The sequence below is a fragment of the Hippocampus comes genome, unplaced genomic scaffold (genome assembly GCF_001891065.2).
Source record: "Hippocampus comes isolate QL1 unplaced genomic scaffold, H_comes_QL1_v1.1 scaffold83, whole genome shotgun sequence".
Classification (NCBI taxonomy): domain Eukaryota; kingdom Metazoa; phylum Chordata; class Actinopteri; order Syngnathiformes; family Syngnathidae; genus Hippocampus; species Hippocampus comes.
In genome coordinates, this window is record NW_017805281.1 from 356,672 (window position 1) to 383,004 (window position 26,333).

The 26,333-nt window shown below is 44.5% G+C and overlaps 2 protein-coding genes across 5 annotated transcripts in view; one reads left to right on the forward strand and one right to left on the reverse strand.

Annotated features, from left to right (window-relative positions):
- The window catches only part of mrpl11 (mitochondrial ribosomal protein L11), a 60,537-nt gene that overhangs the window by 24,417 nt on the left and 9,787 nt on the right, over positions 1 to 26,333 (forward strand). The gene's annotated exons all lie outside the window — the stretch shown is intronic.
- Positions 5,381 to 19,523, reverse strand: tmem265 (transmembrane protein 265). 3 transcript variants are annotated; one of them, XR_002168367.1, is made up of 4 exons: positions 19,123 to 19,523; positions 16,255 to 17,974; positions 7,258 to 8,511; positions 5,381 to 5,581 (listed from the first exon to the last, which is right to left on the reverse strand). XR_002168367.1 is itself a non-coding variant. In XM_019871318.1 (3 exons), the coding sequence occupies exon 3, from the start codon at positions 8,507 to 8,509 to the stop codon at positions 7,460 to 7,462; it is 1,050 nt and encodes a 349-aa protein (XP_019726877.1). In that variant the 5' UTR covers positions 8,510 to 8,511; positions 16,255 to 17,974; positions 19,123 to 19,523; the 3' UTR covers positions 6,951 to 7,459. The 3 variants fall into 3 exon arrangements, 2 of the variants coding, with proteins under 2 accessions (XP_019726877.1, XP_019726878.1); XM_019871318.1 differs by lacking the exon at positions 5,381 to 5,581 and having other exon boundaries at positions 6,951 to 8,511; XM_019871319.1 differs by lacking the exons at positions 5,381 to 5,581; positions 19,123 to 19,523 and having other exon boundaries at positions 6,951 to 8,511; positions 16,255 to 18,134.

Here is a 26,333-nt window from a genome sequence, read left to right on the forward strand (position 1 = left end):
AAGGCACTACGAATATCACAGTCAATTTTATTATTGAGAAGGGGGATATATATATATATATGGGTAAACTTGTTGATTTTATGCCATCTGGTACACATAAACGCTTTGTGCTTTTAAAAGTGTGTCTTCAAAGTGGACGTTGCTTTGCTGTCAACCTTTCTTGTAAAAGTTGGCCTGTTTTCTGGATTTAATTGTCCCCCCCCCGGCACTTCCAGCTCAAGGCGCCTTTTTGGGATATTTCAAGGTTGTTCTGTTTATTTGGTCAATCACATATAAACCATTGAATTGAATTTCTCTTTTGCTTCTCAAACTGGTCGGTTGAAAAGTAAAAGCTGAAATTGTTCAATACTTGACATTCCAGTTTGACAACTCAACTCAACTGTATTTATAGAGCACTTTCAGCCATCGCTGCATACAAAGTACTGTACATGGAGCAACCAACATATACAACAGTTTCAAGTGTTTTTTAGTCACTTCTGATGACCTCAGCCAAGGAATTTAACATATTGTGGAGTACAAATACAGTTGTGAAAAAAAAGGAAAACTGTGTGAAATGCCCTTGCATGCCATTTATTGAATATCACATAAAGTTAATCCGAAAAATGAAAACGCTTGCCAGGAGAAGCTGTATGCCACAAATCACACCAAGCCTCTCAGACGAAGCCAGCGTGATTTCAGCGTCTGTCTTTGCTCGCTTGGCCACATGCCTTAAAGGTACAACAATACGTTTGCTGCACCTTTACACATACAACATACTTTTACATATGATTTATGATTTTATAAGAAAACATTGAGCTATCTTTTGTTATGAAAGATTTTTTTTTAATGGGGGGGTGGTTTATTGGGGGCTGGAACAGATTAATAGCATTTCAATTCATTCCAATGGGGTAAATTGATTTGATACACTAGTAACAGGAGTTACAACTTTGCCATGGAATGAGTTCAATATGTCAATCCAAGTAGCACAGTCGCTGTCTGTCGTCAATGCGCGTTTGCCGACTGTGTGTAGGCGTTTGCCACTACTCTGCGTCCAAGCTGTCTGCATCAGTCCCCATCTGGCTCGCTGCCTCCTTTTGAAGTCGTCTCCGCAGTGTTGAAGGCGAGCGCCGTGATGAAAGATTTGGCCGCCAGTCTGTCGCTTAAAAGTGGACGAGCGCCGGGAGGCGCACGGTGGCTGTCGCTCGCGTCGGCAGGAAAATGAGGTGACGCGGTTGCGAGTGCGCGGACGCACAGAACAAAAACGTGCGTTTGGCGAAAGGTGATCCGAGCAAATGTGCACTGTGCTGACAGGGGAAGTGCATAGATGTAGCAGCCATGTCCGCTGTGAGGCAAATTCAAACAAACGAGGAAAATAAAAAGGAGCTGGAGACCAAAAAAAAAAAAAAAAAAACTGACGGTTTTGGCTCTGGAGAGCAATTACAGGCCAGACTGAAATTAGCGCAGATGACGAAGGAGAAATGCGTCTGGGAAAGGAGTGGAAGCACAAAGGGACTCGAAAATGTGCGAGTCTACAGAGAGCTGAAGGAAAATCCTGAAAAGTGTATCCAGAGGTTAGCAGGCACGACCGATTTGAAAAGGTAGCTGCTATTGTGGAAAAGAAAAGCATAACGTTATCCGAGGCGGAAGGCATATGACAAATGTAAGATGAAAAGTGTCTTGAAAATTTGCATTTGAAACGGAGAGCGAGCTCGATGAAACCAGACGGGGTTGATGAGAGTTGATGTTTATACTTTTGACAATATTTCGAAGAGGGGAAAAAAAAAAACATCACGCTCTAGCTGGTAAAGTCCGTGTTTGGACTGTCTCCACCCTTAAGACCAACGTCTTTTCTTTTCGTGCTGCTTGTTTTTTTTTTCTGCAAAAAAGAATCCACAAACAAGCGCAATTTGAGACACTTGCTGCCTTTTTCGTCCGTTATGTTTATTTACTCGGAAGTCACGTTTAATCTTGAGTGGTTTTGCGAGATTTTCCATCCGACATGAGAATATCCGTGAACGGATTGGTCCGTATGTGATGTGTTGATCTTGCGCTGTGACCGCACATTACGCATACGGTACGTTCCAAACCCGTGATTTTTTTTTTTTTCTCATCACGTGTGGGAATCTCTCGAAATTTGGAAGTCGGAGGACAATTTTCAAATCTTGCCATGTGAACACGACTGAAACTTCAAAGGTGCACATATGTCAAACTCCAGGCCTGGGGGCCAGTTCTGGCTTCTCAGGCACTTTTGCTCGGCCACCATATGGTATGATTAACCCTTTCAGGGACAGTGGTTACTACAGTGGACTGCTTATCATGTTATCAGCTTACAGGGTGCATGAAAGCGTTAAGAATGACTTCTTAGCCATGTGCCCTCTGTAGCCAAGGCAGATCTCGCAACCGGAGTGATGAGGTTACACACATTCGCGTGCGCATGTCATCTTACGGTGGCCTCATAGTGAGTCCTTGTGTCACCCTGGCCACCCCACTGAACACATTTTGGTTCTGCCCCTGCCCCTGAAGCGTATAAATCGCTGCAGAAGCTCAAAATGAATTCCCCTTTTTGCAGTTGTGTGTGTTCATTTGTCTAAATATGTGCTATGTGCAGTGGTGAGACAATAAAGGCCCGTATTGTGACAAATGGCCCCAGTTGAATCTAATGGGACCATTAAAGTCTTGAAGAGGTGCCGGCAGTGCACTCAGGTCCGTGCGTGAGAACAACACTTGACACCGAACGCGTCAAGACTTTTGTCTGCAGCCTTTAGCATAAAAGCGCGAGCACGCCAGCACGCTCGAGGATTCACCGGCGTAATTGTGATGAATGGCGGCTTTTTGTTAGCGTGACATTTTGCTGGGGAAATACAGCCGGCTTTTTCTGGCATGTTGTATTTAAATGCCATCAATTTACTCTCTCCTGAGTGTATGCTCTTGTGTTCATGCGTGTCGCTGTATGCGCGTGCGTGTGTCTTTTTGTGTCTGTGTTCATCATGTCTGTCCATGTTTGTATGTCTGTGTTTGTTACGTTTGTCTATGTGTGTGTGTTTGAGAGAGTTGCTGTTAATTTGCCTGAGCGCGTCTGTCAATATGTTCGTGTGTGTGTGTGTGTGTGTGTGTGTGTGTGTGTGTGTGTGTGTGTGTGTGTGTGTGTGTGTGTGTGTGTGTCTGTGATCACGTTTGCTTGTGTGCATATGTGCGTCTATCTGCGGTTTCATGTGTGATCCATGCATCCCTTCCATTTTGTTGTTTGCCCGTGTGCGTGAGTTTGTTTGTGTCCATATGTGACCGTGTATGCCGCAACCACATGTGCAAATGTGTGTCGGACTGTTGGCTACTGTGCGCGTGCGTGCACATCCATGTCCATGCGTGTGCCTGTTTGTGCGAGTCCCGGTATCCCGTATCTACGTGTGTGTAGGTGTTTGTGTGCGCCATCAAATGGAGTCTGATTGACTTTATAATAGAGCTCAGGATGTGCAAGTCAGTAGGCCGTTATTGGTCTTGAAGGTTGTATTGGCCTTGAATTATTTTCCAGTGCCTCCTGTATTTGTGGGGATGACAGGTTGTCAATATGTGCCCGCATCATGCTCCACGAGGTGCCAAGGCGAGCATGAAAAAATGTTATTTTTGTCATGTTTCATTCTGTCTTGGAGGCGTGGAGCCCACGATGGCCGTGAACTTCTTAACCACCGACAATCTTCCCCCGTCCGGGCCCGCTTCACTGTACTGATGTTGGTGTACGCCTACTGCTGTGAGCCATAATGCTCTGTGAAGCAAAAATTACAACCCCGCAGTTGAGTCATGATTGTGAGTGATTGACACCTCCTCCAAAAAGGTTTATAATTGCCTATAGATACAGTATCAGCAAAGCATTTCTGGAAAGCCTCAACAGCAAGATGACCCCAAAGCAATATTTACGTCTATTTGCCAATCATCATGTAGCTGTAAACTGAAATGCAACAAAGTCCCAATAGAAAGAAAAAAAAATTGTAATAAATAATCCCATTGTGATAATGTTGCTGTCAATGAAGCATAAAAGTCTCTCTTGTGAATGAGTAAATACTTAATTCAAAGCCGTTTAATGACTGTCGCTTCATCAATTTTTTGGCTTCATGTTCCAACCAAAATTTGAGATACGAGCAAGTTTAAGATACATTGGCACTCCAGTGAACCAAAAAAGGAGCAACGAACTCATTCACCTCCGTGGGCCTTTCTGTTCGTCAACTGGAATCCAAACCGTTCCTATCCCAACTTTTTTTTCAACAGGTAGGCGCGGAAGACGGTCTTGCCGAGCTTATCGATGGAATTCAGATTTGTAAACCACTCTAATGACTAACAGATCCCAATAGATGGCAGTGTTGCATCACTTTGGGTTAGAGACCAGCACAGCTTTTGAGTTGAAAACAACGATATGGTGGTGAACTTCGGCTTGTCACGTCGATTATAGATTATATATTAAACAGACTGTACATGTGTGGTATAAGAAGTATGTGACGTGATGACACAGCTCGTGGAGCAAATGGCGAAGGACATGTAAAAAAGCCACTGTCATTCAACTCAAGCCGTGCAGTGAGCTAAGGTCACAGTGCACTTCATCGTTATACTGTTTATCTGTAAATACATTATAATTTAGCCATTACAAAGCCCTTTCTCTTTGTTTTTGTTGTTTTATAGTTTGCGGTGTCACAAAAGCAAAACATATATTTGTGTCAAGTTCAACGTTCTGCTTGACGTGTTTTTCCAAAAAGCTATTTTTTGCCGCTTTTTGGTCAGAAACCACTTTTTTTTTCTTTGTACAACCACCCAATGTTGTAATGTTCGGTTACTGAAGAACGGAAAACTCTACAAAGTAACTTTTCTCTGGTGAAAGACAAATCTACTCATTTTTAAGTGTGTTTCGGTGCTTATCTTTTGATTGAACATAGCTTGTGGGTCAAAATGCTCTAAAACGGTCAGCAATATGGGGAACTGCTTTGGAACTGGCTTGCCAGTGAATGAGTCGAGGTAGGGAAATGCCCTTGCATGTGGGCAAGGAGAGCCCGATTTCCAGCCAGTTTCCAAAATTATTCATGTTTCCAAAATTCCTCATTTTAAATTTCGGGGGAAATTTATCATAAATGCTCAGCCTCTTATCAAGCTAGTCGAACCTCCTTACAACGCGCCTCGAGGGACAGAACGAATCTTTACGTTATAACGGTAGTTCGATGTAACCATTTCCAATAAAATGAACGCCAACTACGAGGTATAATACAGTATGAACATTTATAGATGTAAAAACATGAACATGTAATACAGTATAAACATGTCAATTACAAATACGTGTATACAGTTTGAAGAAAAAATGGATTTTAAAAGACACGAAACAAAACATTCCGTCAGCAAATGAAAAGTGCCTTCTCCAGTTCAGGATGTGCCGCACCCCGAAGCCGTTTACGATCATCTTTCCATCTGTTGGCCTCGAACTCTGCCATGATTTTGCTGCCATTACGAATGATTGTCGAAATTGTCGCCTTTGCCGGCTGAGCTTCGTCTGATGGACTCCCTTTCAAAAGTGAGAGACAATTTCAGCCTTGTTTTCATACCATGTGATCAGGACCGCGCCATTTTTCTGAAAGTACAGCATTGTACGAGTCAATCAGTAGCGTTGCTAAGCAACGGAGTGGAATGCAGCGCTTTACATTTTGGTCATAAGCCAGATCGTGGCGGCAGTTGGCTTCCCACCATTCGTCGTAAACGAAGGCCTTTTCACTATTTTGTGAGACAAATCTGGTCATTACACTGAAGTCGACGTTCTAAAAATGTTCGTTGCGAGCAAAATCGGCAAATGGAAAATGAATGATGTGAAATCGGGACTTTGAAATGTGAATATTATACGGGTGAAAACGTTTTAAACGGTGTACGTTGAAAAAGAGGTTTGACTGTATCTCGCTTTTGCTTTGATTTCTCACTAATAAATTCTTAGCGACCATATTGCCAGCAAGCACTTCCCGATGACCTGAACCGACTTGCAATCAAACAATCTTATAAATATCGCAAGCAAGCTCATTTTGTGTGTGTTAGAAAAGAAAAAAAAGGGGAGTTTCAAAACAGTCGTGTGTGGATGGCATGAGAAGTCAGTCTTCAATGATTAATTTCTGCAGTGTGGTAGTTAGCCGATCAATCAAACACGCTGATGCACGCTCCCACTCACGGGCAGAAACAAAATGAGAGCATTCTGCCGTTTGCCAAAGACCTTCATTTACTTTGTTAATCTAAATAATACAAAGTGATTTAGCAAAACACAGTTCCAGGCTTTTCCCCGCAAAGATTGAATGTGATTTTAAGTTGGACAAATAAGTTAATTGAAGCGGTTTTATCCTTTCCCTACACAATTTCTTTCTTCGGACAGTGAATGCACAACAGCTTAAAAAGCATTCAAAGTTTGAAAACTGGGACGCAGAGAAAATCAAATCTTAATAACATAATTGCCTCAGTCATTTTTAAATTACTATCGGCGCATCAATAAAAAAAAAATTCCAATTTGCTTGTTCAATTTTGTTTGTTTGTTTGTTTGTGTAGATTCTCCTCCATCGGTTCATCCTAATCCATAGTTTGAATTAAAGACATTCAACTCTTCGTGCTTTGTCAGTTAGTTTTGTTTTGATTGTTTTCTGAAAATGTTTGGGGGAGGTGGGGGAGACTTAGGCAATTATCCTATTAGGCTACCTATCGTCACTGTCAGGCAGAACCCTTGTATCTCCACAATATAGACCGGGGGTGTCAAACTTCTTTTTTGTCGTGGACCGTTTTGTATTTACAGCTTCTCTCAGAGGGCTGTTTTGACGACGAAACCAAATAAATGTTTCATCATCTCATCGTATCATTACATCTACACAACAAAACACTGCGTTACTAGTTTCCAAATCAGAAGTCAAGGATAATCATTTCATTATTGTTCAAGTTGCAATTAAAAAAAAAGGTTGCAAAAAATTTAGTTTTTTTAATTACACATTACAATTTGAAATGTTGGTTCTGATTTTAGCAAGGATTATAGTTAAGTTAAGTTCGCACGCATGGTTTGCTTTTGCGGAAACAGAAAATGATGGCGTGGGCCAAATCTGGCCCCCGGGACTTGAGTTTGAAACCTGTGATTGAGACTTTAAAGTCTTGAGTCGTGGCGCGAGGGACAGACCTATTGTACCTATTTGTGGTGGGGGGGGGGGGGCGATCATAGTTGGACATAAAAGGTTTCGGCCCTACGGCGACGATTTACAGAGAAATGAGCACGAGAAGATGTAAACATACATTCTTGGAACAATCTTTTCAAAATGAAGTAGATTCATTGTTGATGCTGAGAACCAAACAAACACAGTGATCCAAGTGTGCATCAATCCAAGCTTCAGAGCACCGCATCCATTGTGTCCATCTGTTTGGCTTGTCAGGGTTTTGGCCGTGGCTGTGCATAGATTATGCACAACTTTACATTTGTGCGCACATGGGAGGGCATTTAGAGTTCAGGGGAGATGAAAGAGGGTGCCAAGGGTGACCCTCCGTGTCCCGGGCTCACGTGGGAGAGCGTGTGGCTTTGCGAGTGAGACAGTGTGTGAATGTGAGCTGAGCAAGTTTTCCCTTGCGGCTGGCCCTCTCCGTGCTCAGAGTCCTGACTCGGCAGGGTCGATTCTTCGGCTTGACCTCCAGGCGGTGCCCCGCCGCCCCCTGGACCGCGCTCCTGGTTGTGCCTCTCCCAGGCCGAGCTCAGCTTCACCACCAACGCCAGCAGGTTCTTGCCCAGGAACACCGTAGAGACCCGGGGGTCCCTGTACCACAACATGCCTGCGCCCCTCAGGCCCAGGGTGAAGATATTGATGGTGACCAGGCTGAGCCAAGGGTACAAAGCCTCCTTGCGGGGGCCCCTCTGTCCCGGAAGGCCCGTGGCCCCCAGTTCCGTGAGGGCCACGCACGGTAGCAAAAGCAGGAGAGTGTAGCAGTAAAAGAAAACCAAGCCCTCGGCCCAGATGGGCAGCCGTTGCTCCGGTCCCGCCGCCCCTCCTTGGGCCTCCCACAGCCCGGCCTGCAGATCCAAAACATCCAGCAGGTCCACCACCACCCACAGCAGGCGACCCCGCACTTCCTGCTTCCTGCGCTGCGGCGTCATGTAGTCGGCGCCCGTGAGGATCAGGAAGAGTGACGGCAGGCAAATGGACAGCAGGAGCGTCAGGACCTTCCTGGCGAGCGGGTCGGGCGGCCGGCGCTCCTGCCTGTAGTTGTGGCAGACGAAAAAGAGCTTGAGCTGGAGCAGCGACAGGAACAGGAACCAGAGAGCGTTGGCGAAGCCGCGGCGGGGCGACCGCGCCTCCGACACTACCCCTGCCGACACGAAGCGCAGCGCCAGCAGGAAGCCCGCGTCGCCCAGCAATACGGCCACGCATTGCCACACGCTGGGCCCCGGCAGCCCGCGAGCTCCCAGCATGCTTTGCTCCAGCAGGTAGAGGTCCACCACCGCCATTGTGCTCACCGTGACCAGGGTGGAGACGCACACCTGGGGCGTGGGCACCATGCCTGGGAAGACACATTTAAAGTCATTTTAGTTCAACTTAGGCCTGCTCCACGCATATGTTTTTTTCCAATTTTTCGTTCTATCTGTGACAGACCCCACACGTGGAAAAAAATAACAATTTTGGTCACACTTTGTGTGGTCTGCGCCGATTATCTCAACACAGAACACCACAAACAGAGATTCTGTTCCACCACCAAGCTCAAAACAAAGTCCCCCAAGTAATAAATCTCACACGTGATTTCACGAAAAGTAAGAACAACAGACACTTCCGGATACGCGCCAATGTTTAAAAAAAATCAAATAAAAGGACCACAGGCGGTAGGGTTGTAAAATGTCAAAAAAAAAAAAAACACTTCCTTTGGAAAGTATTTCTTACTGTCTGAGGAATCCACCTTCATACAGAAAAAAAGGACATCCGGTAATACTTTTTTTTTGCGGCCATTTCCTCGTTCCTCAGTCATGCTGTTTCTTTGATTGGCTACATTCGATTCCACACTTCACAGAATCATAAACTCTGGGAGATGTCGGCATTGCCCCACACACACATTTTTTGGTCAGAAATCTTGAACATGTTTAATATTTAAAGCCGAGTACGCACATAAAGACAATCTGGCTTTTTTTTTTTTTTTTTTTGGTCTGTATTTTGCCCCTTCTGAGCAAAGGATATCAAATGTTTTATAAGCTTATTCTGTAAGGTTCTCTTTCGGTCTGAGGTGTGCTAAGAGTCTATTAATCCAGATAATAGGGTTCAAAACGAGTCAGGCCGATAGTCTTAAATATGAAATGTGTTGAACATTTCCGCTCAAAAATGTTCGTATTTGTTTAAAGCCGCCATCTCACCGTGTTAATGACTATGTGAACTGTGACGCAGCGAACGGAACGTAGCCAAATCAGAGAAGTGCCACTTTGTGTTTGTTGGTTTGACTATTTGACCCGTTCAACAGTCACTTTTAGGATTTGTCATTAGTTAGTATTAAGCACATTATGTATGAATGTGTATGGATTCATCCAGTCAAACCCAAAGAGCAAAAGAGAACAGAGCTGCTTGTTCCGATGGTCAACAATGTTATCTGATCTAAGCTAGCACTTTTCATCTTCGGCCAAAGTTTACCGCTGTGAAGATGGTTTCATTGCTTCTTCTCTGAGATATCGCGAGCACTCTGAGCTGTTGTTTCACCTGCAGTTTGCTCTCACTGTCTTCCGAATTGATTCACTTGGCTGTGTCGATGCTTCTGTTGTTACGCTAGCTTTGGCTCGTATTTTGCCAGCGGTGGTTTGGACTAAAGTACAAATATATTGTTACTGTACTTTGGGTAGATGTGTACTTTACTTGAATATTTGGTTTTCTGATGACTTTCGTCTGCTACAATTGAAAGCAGATTTCAGTACTGTTGTACACCTCAGTCGAAATTTCCTTGTTAGGGGTTTTCAGTCTTTGCGGCTGATCATGTGAGGTCAAAACAATGTAAATTGAGAGCAATTTGACTGATTGAGTTCATTTGTGTACACTCCCCCCAGGTTATCAAAACGGACACGTTATACAACTAACAGTAAAATGTCGTTTTGACTTTTGAGGATACGCGGTACAGAAAGTGGATGGATGAATGCTTAAGTATGTTTCAGTCTGTACTTTTTTTTTTTTTTCTTCATTTACTTCAGGATTTTAGCAGTACGTCACCTTTGGTGTTTTTCATTTAAGTACACGGCCCGGTGGTCGAGTGATTAGCGCATCGACCTCACAGTGCAGAGGTGCCGGGTTCGATTCCATCTCTGGCCTTCCTGTGTGGAGTTTGCATGTTCTCCCCGTGCCTGTGTGGGTTTTCTCCGGGTATTCCGGTTTCCTTCCACATTCCAAAAACATGCATGGCAGGCTGATTGAACACTCTAAATTGTCCCTAGGTGTGAGTGTGAGCGCGGATGGTTGTTTGTCTCTGTGTGCCCTGCGATTGGCTGGCAACCGGTTCAGGGTGTCCCCCGCCTACTGCCCGAAGACAGCTGGGATAGGATCCAGCACGCACGCGACCCTTGTGAGGATAAGCAGATTTGAAAATGGATGGATGGATGGATGGATTTAAGTACATTAATATTTTCAGTACAGAATTATAGCGTGTGAGTACATTTGCTACTCAATCACAGTCCGTACTTTTTTACCGAAAATTAAGGACCTCTACTTTGACCAAGCTGTTTTTTTACACAAAAATCTGTGTACTTCTACTCGAGTACAGAGTGTGATGACTTCTGCCACCTCGCTTTTCTGCTGCCATCCAGAACCACTCTCGTTCCAAACGAACAGCGACAAATGACTTTTGCCGTCCTTCGCAGACACGCCGCGGCTCGCAGCTTCGGCGCAGAATAAACCTCACTATTGATTGCAGAATGAGGAATGATCATTGGCTTTACAGTGAGATCTACCCCCACGCGTCTTTATCATACGGCGCGACACCGACTACTGCGCTGTCACCCGAGGGTGTTAACCCTTCAACGCTGATTGATAAGATTATAATGCCGAATGGCTAGCCGCTCACACGTGTTGGGAAGGAGATGGGAGAGCGTGATCCAGTGAGATCGCAAGCCTCCGAGTAACCACGCTACCATGAGTACAGTCGACTCCCGTTTATTGTGGGGGTACGTACCCGAAACCACCATGATTTGTGAAAATTTGAGAGATGGAGACGGAGGGGGAGAGAGAGAGAGAGAGAGAGAGAGAGAGAGAGAGAGAGAGAGACCATATTGAAAAAAAAATTTTTTTCATAGTTTCAGCTTTCCACATGCCTTTGACACATTTAAAAGGGAGTTTGGGACTGTGTCCTGGCCCGACTACCGAAAATCCATGAGTAACTGATGGGCCGCTCAAAAAGGTTTATTCTGTACTGTAGTTGCCTGTAGATGCCACAAGGTGGCGACTGAGGACCGCTTTTGCCTCACTGAAGCTTCCCAAATCTCTTCAATTGAACGTTGGCATGAAGACGCCTATGCAAAACTGCTGTTTACAAATCCAGCAACAAAATGGGTGAACAGCTCACCGAATAATGGAAAATAAATTCCCCCCAAAAATAATTGCAAATTTGCGGAGGTTCACTGCATTCCTTATCGCCTTTTGTCATTCTCTCACGGTCAAGAAATTGGGAGTGTAACATGTCCATTACTTTCAGGAAATGAAAAGAAGACTCGCTTGCAAAGTCCTCTAAATAAGAGGAAAAGCTATTTATTTGTCACTCCCGGTTAAAGATTTTCTGTAAAACCGTCACATAAAACAAAATGAAGCATTCTATTTTCAAAATGTCGACCAAACCTTTTAATTCTGTCTAATGAAAGCCAACTACTTCAATGCTGACAGATAATGCAGAATGCTGTAGATTATGTAGGCTATGGGGAAATTACCATCGATGGTAATTCTAAACCTTCAAGCAGCAGCAACACATCCAAATAGAGCATACAACAATACTTAGAGGCCTTTTTTCTCTCTCTGCCCTGTAGAAACAGCGACTATTACTGCAGCTTAGTCAGGGACCTTCTCTGCTTCTTCTTCTTGCTCTTAATTCATTTAGTGCCACGGTTTATATTCATCAGCTGTCATCCAACCGGCCATTGCCACTAAGGCATATATTCATCAAGTACATTTTTCAATGGGTCGCTGTGGAGAAGGATCTCGCCCAGCTTGTCTATGAAATTCAGCTTTGTAAACAATTGTAATGCTGAACAGATCCCTGTAGATGGCGGCCTTGTGTCGCTTTTGACTTGAGATCAACACGGCTTTTAAGTAGAAGATAAAGATTAAGATAAGAAAATCTTTATTTGTCTCACAATGGAGAAATCCGCAATTTGCAGCAGCAACATTTTGAAAGAAAGTAGAAAAACAAAGTATTTATTTATTTATTTATAAATAAATACTTATAAAAAATAAAAGGACGAAAAGAAACTGAAATTGGAATTTCAGCTTGTCATGTCGGATACGAGGGAGAGAAATGCCAACTTGTTGGAAGTCGGACAATTTTAGACACCTCACACTCCAACAGAGTATGGATTTGTATTGTACTCTGAGTCGCTTAAATATAGCGAGGGCATGAGAGGTCAACTATGACACAGTGGGTTTCACAGCATTAATATTTTCCAGTGGTGGATGCTCCCTCGCTTGCTCCCTCCCTCCCTCCTACCCTCCCTAAAACAGTAAAAATGGCCTTTGCTGTCTCCTCTGCACCATCTGACACATTGAAGATAACTGAGAAACTCCACTGAGTTAAAAAAAAAAGGGGGGGGGTTCGAGAACCTCTGCGTGCGAGTATGAAAATTAGCATATGACTCCAAGTGAAAGATGAATAGGCCTCTTGGCTTTCTGCCTAATAAAGTGTTACTGCATGATGTTAATAGTTCATAAATAATCTCCAAGGGAGAGGGGGGTTGGGGAAAAAAGACACCAACGCAGATAGGAAGTGACTTCCACGTGCTTAAATGAAGGCGCCTTTTTCAGCTTGGCGCGGATGAATGTGAATATATTCATCACAGGCGGCGTTGGAATGTATCACAGCCTTTTTTTTTCGGGAGTCGTGTGAATCAAAGCGAGGAGAAGCGTTTAATCTTCTCGTAGGCCGAGTGTGTGGACGACACGCGCAGATCACGCCAGCGTTTTCCTCATATCTGATTGTCTTCAAGCCCTTTTGTTTCGTCAGCCTCTGAAACTTGATTATCGCCAGCCTCAAATTGGATGAATTTGAAATGTCGCCCTCTGGGCGTGCAAACCTGATAATCTGCAAGATGGCAGGCGGAGGTTTTATGTTTTGTTTTTTTTTTTTTTTTTGGTTGTTTTTGTTGCGTTGCCTCTTCAGTTATTCAGAAATCTCCCACATGACTGACGGTGTTTGTATTGAGGTGGCGCGTCAACGCTGTGCACTTTGTTGTGTGTTGTGTTGTGATGGCCCACCTGTCCACCACGCTCATCAATCACGAGCCAATTCATCACAGGCGACCCCTCCTCCTTGTCTGCTCGGTGACAGCACCATTGACAAGGTGAGGCAACCAATTTTGCTTTAAGCATGAGTAATGGCGTTGAGGCCGATTTGAGGTGGGAAGTGGGAGGGCGGGTGATTATTGGGCTCTTGTTGCTCTTTTCTCTTGCAACCACAAAAGAGACATTTTCCTGCATTTTACTACGTTTCGCATAATTCATGAACTGCAGTTGCATCCATCCATCCATCCATTTTCTACCGCTTATCCGGGGTCGGGTCGCGGGGGGGCCCCAGCTTTAGCAGGGAGGCCCAGACTTCCCTCTCCCCAGCCACTTCTTCCAGCTCTTCCTGGGGAATCCTGAGGCGTTCCCAGGCCAGCTGGGTGACAGTCTCTCCAGCGTGTCCTGGTTCGTCCCCGGGGCCTCCTGCTGGCGGGACATGCCCGGAAGACCTCACCAGGGAGGCGCCCAGGAGACATCCTAATCAGATGCCCGAGCCACCTCATCTGGCTCCTCTCGACGTGGAGGAGAAGCGGCTCTACTCTGAACCCCTCCCGGATGACCGAGCTTCTCACCTTATCTCTAAGGGAGAGCCCCGACACCCTGCGGAGAAAAGTCATTTTGGCCACTTGTATCGGGAATCTCGTTCTTTCGGTCACGACCCATGGCTCGTGACTATAGGTGACGGTTGGAACGTAGATTGACCGGTAAATTGAGAGAATCGCCTTTTGGCTCAGCTCCTTCTTCACCATGACAGACCCATACAAAGTCCCTGAACTGCAGTTCCATTCGTCCATTTTCTAAAGTGCTGATCTTTAATACGGTCACTTAATGAAGAGCCTATCCCGCCTGACTTGATATATATGTACAGCGTCCTCCATAATTAGTGCCACCTCTGGTTAAGATGTGTTAAAATCCTGAAAGTGAATTCAGTTTTTTTGGAAGAAGCATATTCTTAAAGACTGAAAATTGTAGAAATGCTTCACCAGACACAAAATCAAGCTCTTGCCATGGCCATCTCAGTCCCCAGACCTCAACCCCATCGAAACCCTGTGGAGCGGGCTAAAGAGGAGAGTCCAGAGGAGAGGACTGGATAAGTTTGAAAGATTGTGCAAACTTAAGAGGAATGGTCGAAGATGCCTCTTTCTGAATTCTCCCATAATTCTCCCATCTTGTGAAACAAGATGGGAGAAGATTAGGTGCTGTTTTGTTGGAAGATTGGGAGTTGTACAAAAAAAAAAAGGTCCAGTATTCGGGGGGGGAAAAAAATAACCCCAAGAAGCTAAAGATCTTATCTTAACCAGGAGTGCCAAAAGTTATGGAGGGCAATGTTCATACATTGCTCTTCAAAACATGATAGAAATAATAAAATATTCATATATTTTGTTTTTTCCATTGTGTCAAGATAAGTTGAGAACTTGAGAAGTGCAGTCCATATCTTCATATCATTGTTTAAGTGGAACATGCAAAGTTGAAGTGATAAAGCCACACATTTTGTTTGCATTGTTGTTGTCATCTGATTTATGACTGCTTACGCCGTACTTGTTTGGTAGCAGAATGTATAATAAATCGGATATTGTTTATTTTAATACAGTTTCATTATTTGGTTGTTTACCTACATTACCGAAGACAGCTGGGATAGGCTCCAGCACCCCCGCGACCCTTGTGAGGATAAGCTGATCGGAAGATGGATGGGTGGATGGATGGATAGTTTGATCAAAGTTGCACTTAGGGCAATCTTGTTCTTCGTATCTCAGAACTGTGTTGAAGTGAATTGGGGAATTTTATTTGGGCAAAAGTAGGACCTGTACGAGCAATCTTGTGGCATCTTAGTGCCAAGGAATGATATTGAAGCGTTTCATGCTGGGGAACGATGTTGAAATGGATTGAGGAGCTTCATTCAACAAAAGTAGCGATTTGGCGCACTCTTGTGGCATTATGGTACCAAAGAACGGGGTTAATTTCAGTTGAGCAATTTCATTTTGACAAAAGTATTAATTTGGCGCCATCCTGCGGCATCTTGTTGCCAAGGAATGATGGAAAAGTGGTTTGAGAAGTTTCAATTGCAAAAGTAGTGCTTTGGTACAATCTTGTGGCCTGGTCCTGATTCTAAGGAGTAATGTTGAAGTGCGTTGAAGAGTTTCACTTTAATAAAAGTATTACCTCGGCAACATTTTGTGGCACCCTCGTGTCAAAATTTACTTTGAAGTGAATTGAGGAGCTTTATTTTGCTTTGCTACCATCTTGTAAGCAATCATAACCAGCTTTAGGGAAGAGTGCCAATTACTTGCACATTTTTCACTTTCACAACGGGCCTCAATCGGTCCCTTTCCTCCACAACGAGGTGAACTAGCGAATGCGGAACCACAAATATACAGGGATTCACTGCAAGGGTTTTTTTTTTAGCCTTAGCGGAGGTCAGTGCCATTCTTGGCTTGTATATTGTGTTCTCCACACAGACTAGATTGTTCTTCACTTTCTAGGACAATGTGTGTCATGATGGCAAACTAATTCATTAGTGCCCAAGCAAGAGGTTAATCCTTGCTTGACGAGACATCACTTCCATCAATCCGCTGCATGCGAGTACAAAACATCTGTTGACTTCTCAGGTAGCGTCCCTTTGGGGAGCTGTTTGGAGCACTTAACGTGTAAAATGTGCTCCCCCCCCACTCCTCCCCCATTCCATCACGATCACCAATTGAGCAATGTCTTAATGACACCTGTTTCAAGTGCGCCCCGGCCCGGCCATTAGCAGAAAACAGCCTTGCGTGGCTGATAGGAAAGTGGAAAAAGATTGAGTTACCCGAATCATTCGTCTTTGCACCCCGCTGCTCACTCCGATGCTCCGGGGCTTGATTTACAGCAGTCCGCGGCGGCGTCGACTCGTCCGGAGAGCCAGAGGCGCTGTCCGTGACCAAAAAAAGTGTCTTTTTGTTTATTGCCGCTGATAAGCCCGCTGATGGAGGCTCACGGTCCGGGCTGCATGTCGAGCCTGGCAGTGAGATTGTGCCACAAACGAGTGGAGTTTATCACAAGAAGAAGAGGAAGAAGAAGAGCGAGAGGAGCAGCTCCCCCGATGCAGATCCGGCATGGCAGATGGTTTTGCGGGGGATCCGGGAGGAGACTGATCCGATCACCACGCTGCAGTGTCGCTTCGCCAAGTGGGCCAGCGAAGCCGAGCAGAGCCGCCGAGCCAGATGCGTCCGAAGTGGAGCAGAATGAAAGGAAGGAATAGAAGAAGGGGGAGCGTAGCCTCGGCGGCGATGCGCAACGCCTCCCACAACGAAAAAAAAAAAAAAAGAAACGAGAAGGGGGCGAAAAAAAAAAAACAGAAAGTGATGTGCACAGCGCGTGAGTTTGGCCCCGGCACGATGTTCATTTGTAAGCGGGTTACGTGCTCCGCTGAGGACCTCCCACCTGAGCTTGCCCCCCTCTCCCTCCTCCCCCTCAGCTGTGGGAAGTTGACACGGAGGAGCCGTGCGGCAACCCGTTGCAGTATTTACCCTAATCACATGTGGTGGGCTTTATGACTGCTGAGGCACTGACATTAGAGTCACTTTTCCAAATTTACATCTTGAGCCAAACAGCGGTGGAGGAGCTCCCTTTAACTCATTCGCTGCTAACTGTTTTTAGAGCATTTCGACAGATTTTTACCAAGAGCCACAGAGTATTGTTGGCGATGATTACATTTCCAGTACAGTATCGGTCAAAAGTTTGGGAACGCTTTCAAATTCGTATGATCTCAAACACATCAAGAGGTCAAGACGTTCAAGCGGTTAACTCTTGATAACGCACAGCTGGGAAGTGAATGTCATTCCGGGTCATGAAGCATCAACCACGTCATCAAGCAGACTGAGAAACTAACCCGAATGTGCAAAGCTGTTATCTGCCATTTTGAAGAATCCATATTGTAAACCACATTCTCTTTTCATGAACAGCTTTTTAGTTTCGAAACAATTAATCAATCTTTTTCTTTATCATTTGGATTACTAATTAATTTGGATTGTGAATTAATCCTACAATTCAGGATTTTAAAAAAATAATAAACAAGCTTTTGTGGTAGTAAGACACTTCAGAGGACCAGTTTAAATGACTTGTAGTGATAGAAAAAAAAACACATTATTCAGTCATTCTACTGGTGAACCCGAGGCTACTCCATGGCCATTAATGAGTTTTTCAAGGCCACAAATTGGCATTTTGTGCACATTTTAATCTATATTGTGGCCACAAGTGAATTTTTTTTCTTGGGCGCCGTGCATTTGCAATAATTAGATTCCCCCCCCCCCCCTTTCCTTTTGTGTAGATTAGCAGCATTGTCAAGGAGCAGGCCTCCCCATCTTCAAATGAGGCGGGCGAGGAAGTGGAGCGAGACATGCTCGTAGCCTGTAGCCGCATTTAGAGCAGCAGGCAGATGATACAAGTTTAATTAGAGCGCCTCCTCTTCACTCACTGCAGGCTGTCTTCATGCTGTGTGCCGCTGCAGCCTGCCCACTGCACGCTTCCACAGCAGCCCTGAGACTTTCCTGGGCAGATGGGTGGAATTTAACGCAACATTTTAAAAGGGCGGGAAGCGCACTGGACTGGAGATTAGCGCATCTAACTCGCAGTTTTCAGCTTCTGGGTTCAAATCTCAGATGCTTGATTTAAAACAACTGCTGTCTTTTCCAACTACAAACCTGGATTTGAGGTTCGTGACTCCAAAATGGGGGAATTACATATCTAGCACAATGAACGAAATTTGAACTCCCAAGAGAGAGAGGTTATTTTGACTTCTGTCGTGTATCTGGGTGAAAACATGTTTTTCAAGAGTTAATTGTTGCTCTTCACAGGAGAGTGGTTGTGCAGCTATTCGCAGTAATATAGAATGAACCTTTCTGAAAAGACAGCAGGTGCGCGTATTGGGGAAAAAAAATATTTCAACTTTGTGCTCAGTTAACAGCTGAGTGCCTCATTCTCAAGTCAAAAATGCCCGTGTGTAAATGTTTATTTTTATTCTAGGATGAGAAGAAAAATATGTTTTTCCATTTTGCCTTGAACTATTGCCCTATTCCAGGAAGTTTAAGGTAAGGTGCTCTTAAAGTTTAGAGAATTGGTTTTCTGAAGAGGCTCACGGTCCTTCACGTAAAAGGCAAAACAGTTGGCTTCAATCATTTTGTTTTATTTGTTACTCCCAGTGTCAAGTTGACTGTAAAACTGACTCACAAACCAAAACATTCCATACTTAAACCCCGGAATGTTCAACCACAACATATCATTTCATCTAAGAAAGGCGTATTACCTTCATGCTACCTTAGAATGTGAAAAACCATAAACAGGCTTGTGGAAATTAGCATAGATGTTAGCAATAATGATAAATCTTCAAACAACTGCTTCTTGTTAAGTCACCTGGCGCAGCAACGCATACAAAAAGAAAATATACAAACGTTCACAGACATTCTTTCTGCTCATTGGGAACAAAGAATATTACTAGAGTTTAGGTGGGGACCTTCTCTGCCTCTTCTCGCTCGTGCCGCATGACATGTAACTCTAAATTCCGACTTGCCTGTATAATGTAAAAACCCTTTAAAGGTAATGCCTCCAAATTGTAACCGATTGTACACTGTACCCCCTTTACACGCTGTGTGTGTGCGGTCGTGCTGCTCGCATCACACTCCGGCTCAGAATGTTTTACCTTAGAGGCACTTTGAGTGCCCAGTCAGTGCTCAGGAAGTTTATTAACGACTCTGCATCAGGCAGTCACACTGTGCACCCTCAACCCTTTGGTCCCAGAGCCAACTCCTTTTGGTCTTTGCCCCCCTTGTTGATGTGTCTCCATCTTGGATTTCATCGCTTTGCTGTGTCCGCAGGGTCTCATCTGCAGGCACTTCACTTTGCACTAAGAGTAACAGCACAACACTTTGAGTGTGCTGGGCTTGCTTTTAGAGTGACCTTTAATCAGACCGGTGTGAAAAGGGGATGGTGACTCATCCTTCTTGTCACATTTAGCAACAACCCCCGCCATTGGCTTGCCGAGGCGCATCATGCATTCCTCACACTGAATTGCGATTGTGAGGGTCTGTTGTTTCCCCACTTCTCCGTACTGATGCTGCTTACCCATTTTCCGCCTCCATGGGTGTGGTCGAAGGTCACGCCTTCAAATTTGATCTGTGCCAAAGGCGAGAAGCAAGGCGGTAGATGCCTGGAATATTTTCAAGATGTGAGTCTTCCTTTGACTTTTTTGGGGGTGACTTGTGACCAGAACATCAAGATACCACTCCCGCTTAATTTTACACTAAAATCAACCCTTTCATGCCCCCTGTAACCTGATAACATGATAGTCTATCCACTGTAGTCACCGCTGTCCCTGAAAGGGTTAAACATAAAACCAAGAAAATTACATGTCGTGTAAATAAAACAACACATAGCTTCAAAGTGCACTAGCTTTATTCTAACACAGAATAGGAAATTCCCTAAGCAACTTCCAGCATATGTCTTGATGATATATCACTTTAAACAAAGCAGAGAATTACAGGTTGTACATTTAATTGTGATGTGCATATTGTTTAATTCTTTGCTCTCTTTTTTTTTCTGTTCTTCCTTTGTGCTTTATGAAGTACAATATTATATAGTGAGATTTTCCTTATTAAAAAACAAGCCACAACATTTTTGTTGTATTTGGGGAGATGTAAGAACCGATTACTGGCATTTCCATTCTCTTCAGTGGGGAAGGATAACTTGAGTGTTTGGAGATGGGTCACTGAACTAATTAAAGTCATATCTCAGGGCACCTCTGTATTAGTTCCTTTAATATGTATGGATTACTTTATTCCCTGTAGTCTTCGACTCATTTCATCGTGTTTGTGTTCGCCGCACTGCTAATAGTGCGTGTATGTTGGATGTTTGTTTATCCATCCATCCATCCATCCATTTTCCGATCCGCATTACCAGTGGGACTGTTTCATTAACCAAACACCGGGCGAGGGCGCAGATCCTCTGGTTGATTGGTCAGAGCAAAACTTGTTACAGACTAGCAAAATACATTGGTAATGATCCTCAAAGTAGAACATATTTTGTTTTTGCTTCCACGAGGAAGGCAAAACCCCACATGGTGTGCTGTTTGTGTTTTACCAATGCGTTCCCATGGTCATCGTTGAGTTTCAGCTGGGTGTCGTTCAGGCTGCTTGGCTTGAACACGTGATTAATCATATGAGGTGGCCAGAAGCACAACACTGTGTGGGAGACCTAATGGAGTTGAAAATGGAATATTTAGGTGCGCGATGCCATCCATTTTTTTCCCTCCCCCCGATTGCCATCCAAACAGGACATTCTTTTGCGTCCTCTTGGCCGAGACGCTTCTAGCTCGTGTTGGCCTTGTAACTTTGTTTCAAGCATAAATAGCCAACGTGTGGAGTCTTTGTTTTGGCGATTTTAAAAATTGGCCACAGGGTTTGCTCTCCATCTGCTTACCCGTTCACCAGCTTTATCGCACTCGACTGCGGACTGGCGGACTGAGTGTTTGTTCTCCTGTTTTTTTGAGACAGAGCTGCCAATTCCAGGGTGGAAAATCAGGTAAAAGGCATGTCCGAAGTGAACCGAATTTATTTTTGTGCTGCGCGTCTGTTGGCTCTTTCGAGTTGGCATCGCACACGTAGAATGAGAGCTAATCAGCCAGATGATGCTTTGGCAAAGGCTGATTGTGACAAAACCAGTGGCGTTCCGTGCATTTGGTACCCGGGCCTTCAGTTTGAACTTAAGCCATCTCTTAAAACCACCACCATCATGTCACAATGGAGCTGATTATTCAATGTGTTAAATGTGAATGTTGCTACAGATGAAGAGGAAGAAAAAAAAATGCTGATAGATCAAGGACCAGCGTTCTGACCCTGTGTGGACAAGTTGGAAATGTGATTGGTTCATGATTCATTTTTGTTGCGGGCCACATTGTAGTATCGGTTTCCATCAGAGGGCCATTTTGACTGTGAAACGAGATTATATTATTCCATATACACAAGAAATTGATGAATAACTCCTTTTAAAATCATTTAGTTGCAGACAATAGATTCTCAAGTGACTGTAAAAAAAATGCTGCAATATCTGAAGCATTTTATTTGGTACGAATGAAAATTAGAAGTTTGGGGAGGTTTTAGCAAGAAGAATAGAAGTTGCTGCACAAGATTTGCTTTTGCGGGCCACATAAAATGATGTGGTGGGGCGGATGTGGCCCCCCGAGGCTGAGCTTAGCACTGAAGTTACACATGCCAGCACGATTTAGCAGATTGAATTCACTTGACACCACGTTGAGGCGTGATTCTGATTGGGCAAAATTAAATAAATACAATTTTTACATCCAAATGTACTGGAAGCAGTGCAGCCGAGAGAAACACTACTAACATTTGAATTTGAAAACAGATGGGCCAGATTAATTTATTAAAAAAAAAAGTTAAAATGTGTTAAATATTTTTTTTAAATAATAAAATATAAAATGGCAATTGATTTATTTGTCGAATATGATGAACTATAATAAAGTGTAATCTTAATGATTCCATTACTCAATTAATCTTTCTGTATTTTTATTGTGCGATAGATCGATTTCAGAAAGAAAAAAAAAGTAAATTTGAACAGGTCACTGCATCTGATATTGTTTAGGGCGGCAGAGAAGGCCTTTGCTATCTACGACCCTTCACCACAGTATAAAACACGGAGTGCAAGGCAGGTTAAGTGTACAAGGTAATGAATGAGTGTTTCCCTCAGACCGGTTTAATGACCCTGGCCTCCCACCAAGCTCGCGAGTTCTTTAACGTGGCGGCCTCACAATTACAATAGCGCTCCATGTCGCCGACGTGGGGTAATTATTGCCCACGTCCTCGTCTGCCAGGGGCAATTAATCCCGCCTGGTGGCCCTTCACCGCGCGCGTGCCCTTTATCTCCATGTTTGCCACGCTTCCATAAGCACAATAACATCCCCTGACCTATTCTCTCCTGTCTCCTTGCCATCGGCCGCCATCTCTCAGGCAATTTCTGTTGCCGCTCAGTTGGCTGCGATGTGGACACACCTGCGACCGCGCGCGGACGTTTTCCCCCTTTGTCAGCTCTCCCCGGCAGCTTAATATGCATTCGCATCCACTCTTCAGCAGATAGTCATGTCAGCTCAAAATGAGGCGGCGGCATTCATGCAGAAACATACCCCAAACACCCCCACCCCAGCCCGCTCCCTTGCCAACGCCGACCATCCGCTGCGCCGCTCGGCTCGCTCAAACAAACGGCCATTAATTGTTCAAATGTTTACATTCGCCGCCGACTCGGCTGAACCTCGGAAGTTCCTCTTGGGTCGCCCCCCTCAACAAGCCTCCCCAGAGTTCAACACACCCCCACCCCACCCTTGTCCAAACGCCGCACCACTTGAGTGCGCCGTCTTGTTAAAAAGACTTCCTGAAGCTGAAAGGGCAATCACATTAATACCCGGGGAAGTGTCAAGAAAAGACTGCAGAGAATTTGCCAGACGGTCCAATCAAGTACAGTCAACCCCAACGATAGTGCAGATTTTTAAGCAATTTTTCCCCCCCCCCCCACACACACACATTTTCAACCTAGGTGGCCCGGTGGTCCAGTGGTTAGCATGTCTACCTCACAGTGCAGAGGTACGGGGTTCAATTCCAGCTCCGCCCTCCTTGTGTGGAGTTTGCATGTTCTCCCCGGCCCTGCGTGGGTTTTCTCCGGGTACTCCGCTTTCCTCCCACATTCCAAAAACATGCATGGCAGGCTTATTGAACACTCTAAATTGTCCCAAGGTGTGAGTGTTAGCGTGGATGGTTGTTCGTCTCTGTGTGCCTTGCAATTGGCTAGCAACCGGTTCAGGGTGTCCCCCGCCTACAGCCCGAAGACAACTGGGATAGGCTCCAGCACCCCCCGCGACCCTTGTGAGGATGAAGCCGATCGAAAAATGGATGGATGGATGTTCAACCCAACCACTTAATAACAAAAGTCTGCTTGCTTAATGCTAGCATATAATGCGAAACACCACGGACAGGCTAATTGAAATTAGCATCGGACTTTTGGTCATTATAAATCGTCACGCAACTTCTATTTCCACACACTGCTGCCATCCACATATATATTCAGCAGGTACGTTTTAATTTTTTTTTCCAGCTTTTGAGTAAAAAGATTAAGGTATCAATCTCGGCACGTCATCTAGATTATAAAGGAGATAAAGATCGTAGAAGATAATAGAAACTGTGTGTGGAGATCTTGAGAAAAGATGACCCAGTTCGTGCAGTGAATGAAGATCGGCATGTAAAAAGCATGAAACAGAACAGTGTTGCTTGCTGACTGTATCCCAGCGACAGATGGTGTCGGTTGCCGTATTAGCAAAATGTGTCGTGGCCTTCAATTGTCACGCAAAAGGCCACCAAGGAAGTGTCAATAAAAGGTTGCCGAGAATTTGCCGGAAGGGTCCAATCAAATAGACCCATCTCCGGTTTTAATTGCAAATGTCTAATTGGCCCTGTAATTGCGAGGAGCAAAAGAAGTGGGCTGTGTGGATTCCAAACACATCACATAGCAATTACTCAACGTTTTTGCCGCCGGATTTAACGGTGAGGAACATCTTTACGAGAGTGACGTTAAATCTGAGCTCGCGCACGCATCCCCAAGGTCCTTTTCAACACGCGCAGCTGGAACCTTGTTGTCCTTGTCAAGCCGCCGTCGTGCGAGACCTCGCTTGCCGTGATGGGTCGCAGCCATTTTTCTTCCCGGAGATCACGCCGCTCCGCTCAGTCATGCGCAGAGGATTTCTCCAGCAGCTGGAGCTGCGGGATGATTAGATGCTTGAACGCGATGAAGCGAGTTAGCCATTTGGCCGGCCCGCCGTCGCCGCTTTTGCCACTTCAATAAATGCGATAAGAAGTGCACGAGTCAACCTTGAAGCGGACTTTCTTGACTCGCTCGCCATCTGCTACCTTTTAAAGAGCGCTCGCAGCATCTCTCACTGCAGTTTATGCTCTTACGTCGCCATCCGCACGCCACAACGAACGTGGCACACGCTGTCATCATCAAGCGACTGACAAACCTGAAGTACTTAAACGATTAGCACGAGACTCTTTGTGGGGGGGGGGGGCTCACGGCAATTTGACTGTTCTGAAATGCGATGCAGTTCACATCGAAGGCGGCTGAGATGTAACGCTTTGGAAAAAATAACACGGTTGCTCCAAATAGAATAGACGAGCCTTTTCCTTGTCACGATACCCTTGTGCCATTATATTGAAAGCAGCTCCTTGTGAAGTCCAAACATTTGGAGTATGTTAAATAGACAAAGAATATAAAAATATAAGGAAAAAAAACGGCGCGAAATCTTGACAACAAAAGATAAATACCGTATTTTCCACACTAAAAGGCGCGCTGGATTATGAGGCGCACCTTCAATGAATGGCCTATTTTGTAATTTTTTTCATATATTGGACGCACTGGATTATAAAACGCAATCTACAATGCATCCACTAGATGGAGTTACGCTCCTTCCGTTCGACTCGAGAGGCGTTCATGACCGCCTCCGAAAAACGCTTTGGCATTTCCTTGAGCGTACCACCAACAGAACGATCAGATGTCAGTAAAATGTAGGAGACTGGACTGTCTCAGAAGTGTTTATTTATTCCTTTGTTGTGTATTCACAAACGAGGAAATCACAAAATGAATTCTGTAGGCGGGCTACATAATTTATTTTGTGATTTCCTTGCTTGATTTTCTGTTTTGATGCATTATTTTCAATTTCCATAGTTTCATTAAAAAAAAAGCAACAACACCACAGCTCTCTTTTTTTCGGAGCTGCAACAAAAACGTATTTAATAAAACAGCGACACAGTTCGTTGAACCAACAACAAGTTATAACATCGTAAGCATGTCTCCAGCAAGGAGCCATTTTGGGGGTCGACCTATTACCATAATGACCATACACAAGGCGCACCGGATTTTAACGCGCACCGTGAGCTTTTAAGAAAATGGAAGACTTTTCGGTGCGCCTTTTCGTGCGTAAAATACGGTAGTCATTGCAGAAGAATAGAATTGTAGAAATAATTATTAGTGCCCAGTAGAAGGATGATTGCACAGTGTTCCAAGCCCAGTAAATATTGTATTGTAAAGTGTCCTTGAGTGTTTTGAAAGGCGCTTATAAATGAAATGTATGATTATTATTATTATTACAGTAGAGTGTGGCCTTCGAGACATATTTTGGGTATTCTCCTTGAAGTCGCTTACTGGAACTGTACTTAACTTCAGTGTTGATTTTTCTGATGGCCTTTTACTTTGACAGAATCATAGTGTTTGTCATTTGGTGCTTTCACGCAGAAGTACATTTCACTTTGGACTTGATTACTTTTACTTAAGTACAAGAGTTGAATCTCGACTTCACCTTTACCCAGAATGTTTTTTTTGTTTTGTTTTTTTTTTTTGTAATACACAAGTATTTGTACTTCTGCTCAAGTGCAATTTGCAAGTACCTACGCAGCCAGGTTCACATGCACCACACACAAAAAAAAAAAAAAAACTTGGATAAAGTTCAGGAGTTCAGCTTCCAACAGCATCAGAAGAATTTCACGCTTTAAAGGAATCACTCAGGAAAAGGGACTTGGAAAACTTCACCTGTGGGTTTTTTATGTTTTTTAAATGAGTGCTAATCCGCGCATCCAACAAAACTCGGTGTGGTTCGGCTCACTGTTGAGGTGGCCTTGCATGTCCTTCTTATCTTGCCAACGCGCTCGCCATGTTTGTCCGAGCCCTTTTGAAGCAGCCGACTTTTGTTGAGCAAGTCATTTTCTCCGTCTATGTTTAGTCGTGGCGCTCCTTTGTCTGCTCTTAAGCACATTCACATGCAATGGGGCTGTTATCTCCGGCTCGGCTGGTCGGGGGAGCGGT

Coding starts and splice junctions, on each gene's coding strand:
- tmem265 (XM_019871318.1), bottom strand. CDS start 8,509: ATGGTGCCCACGCCCCAGGTGTGCGTCTCCACCCTGGTCACGGTGAGC.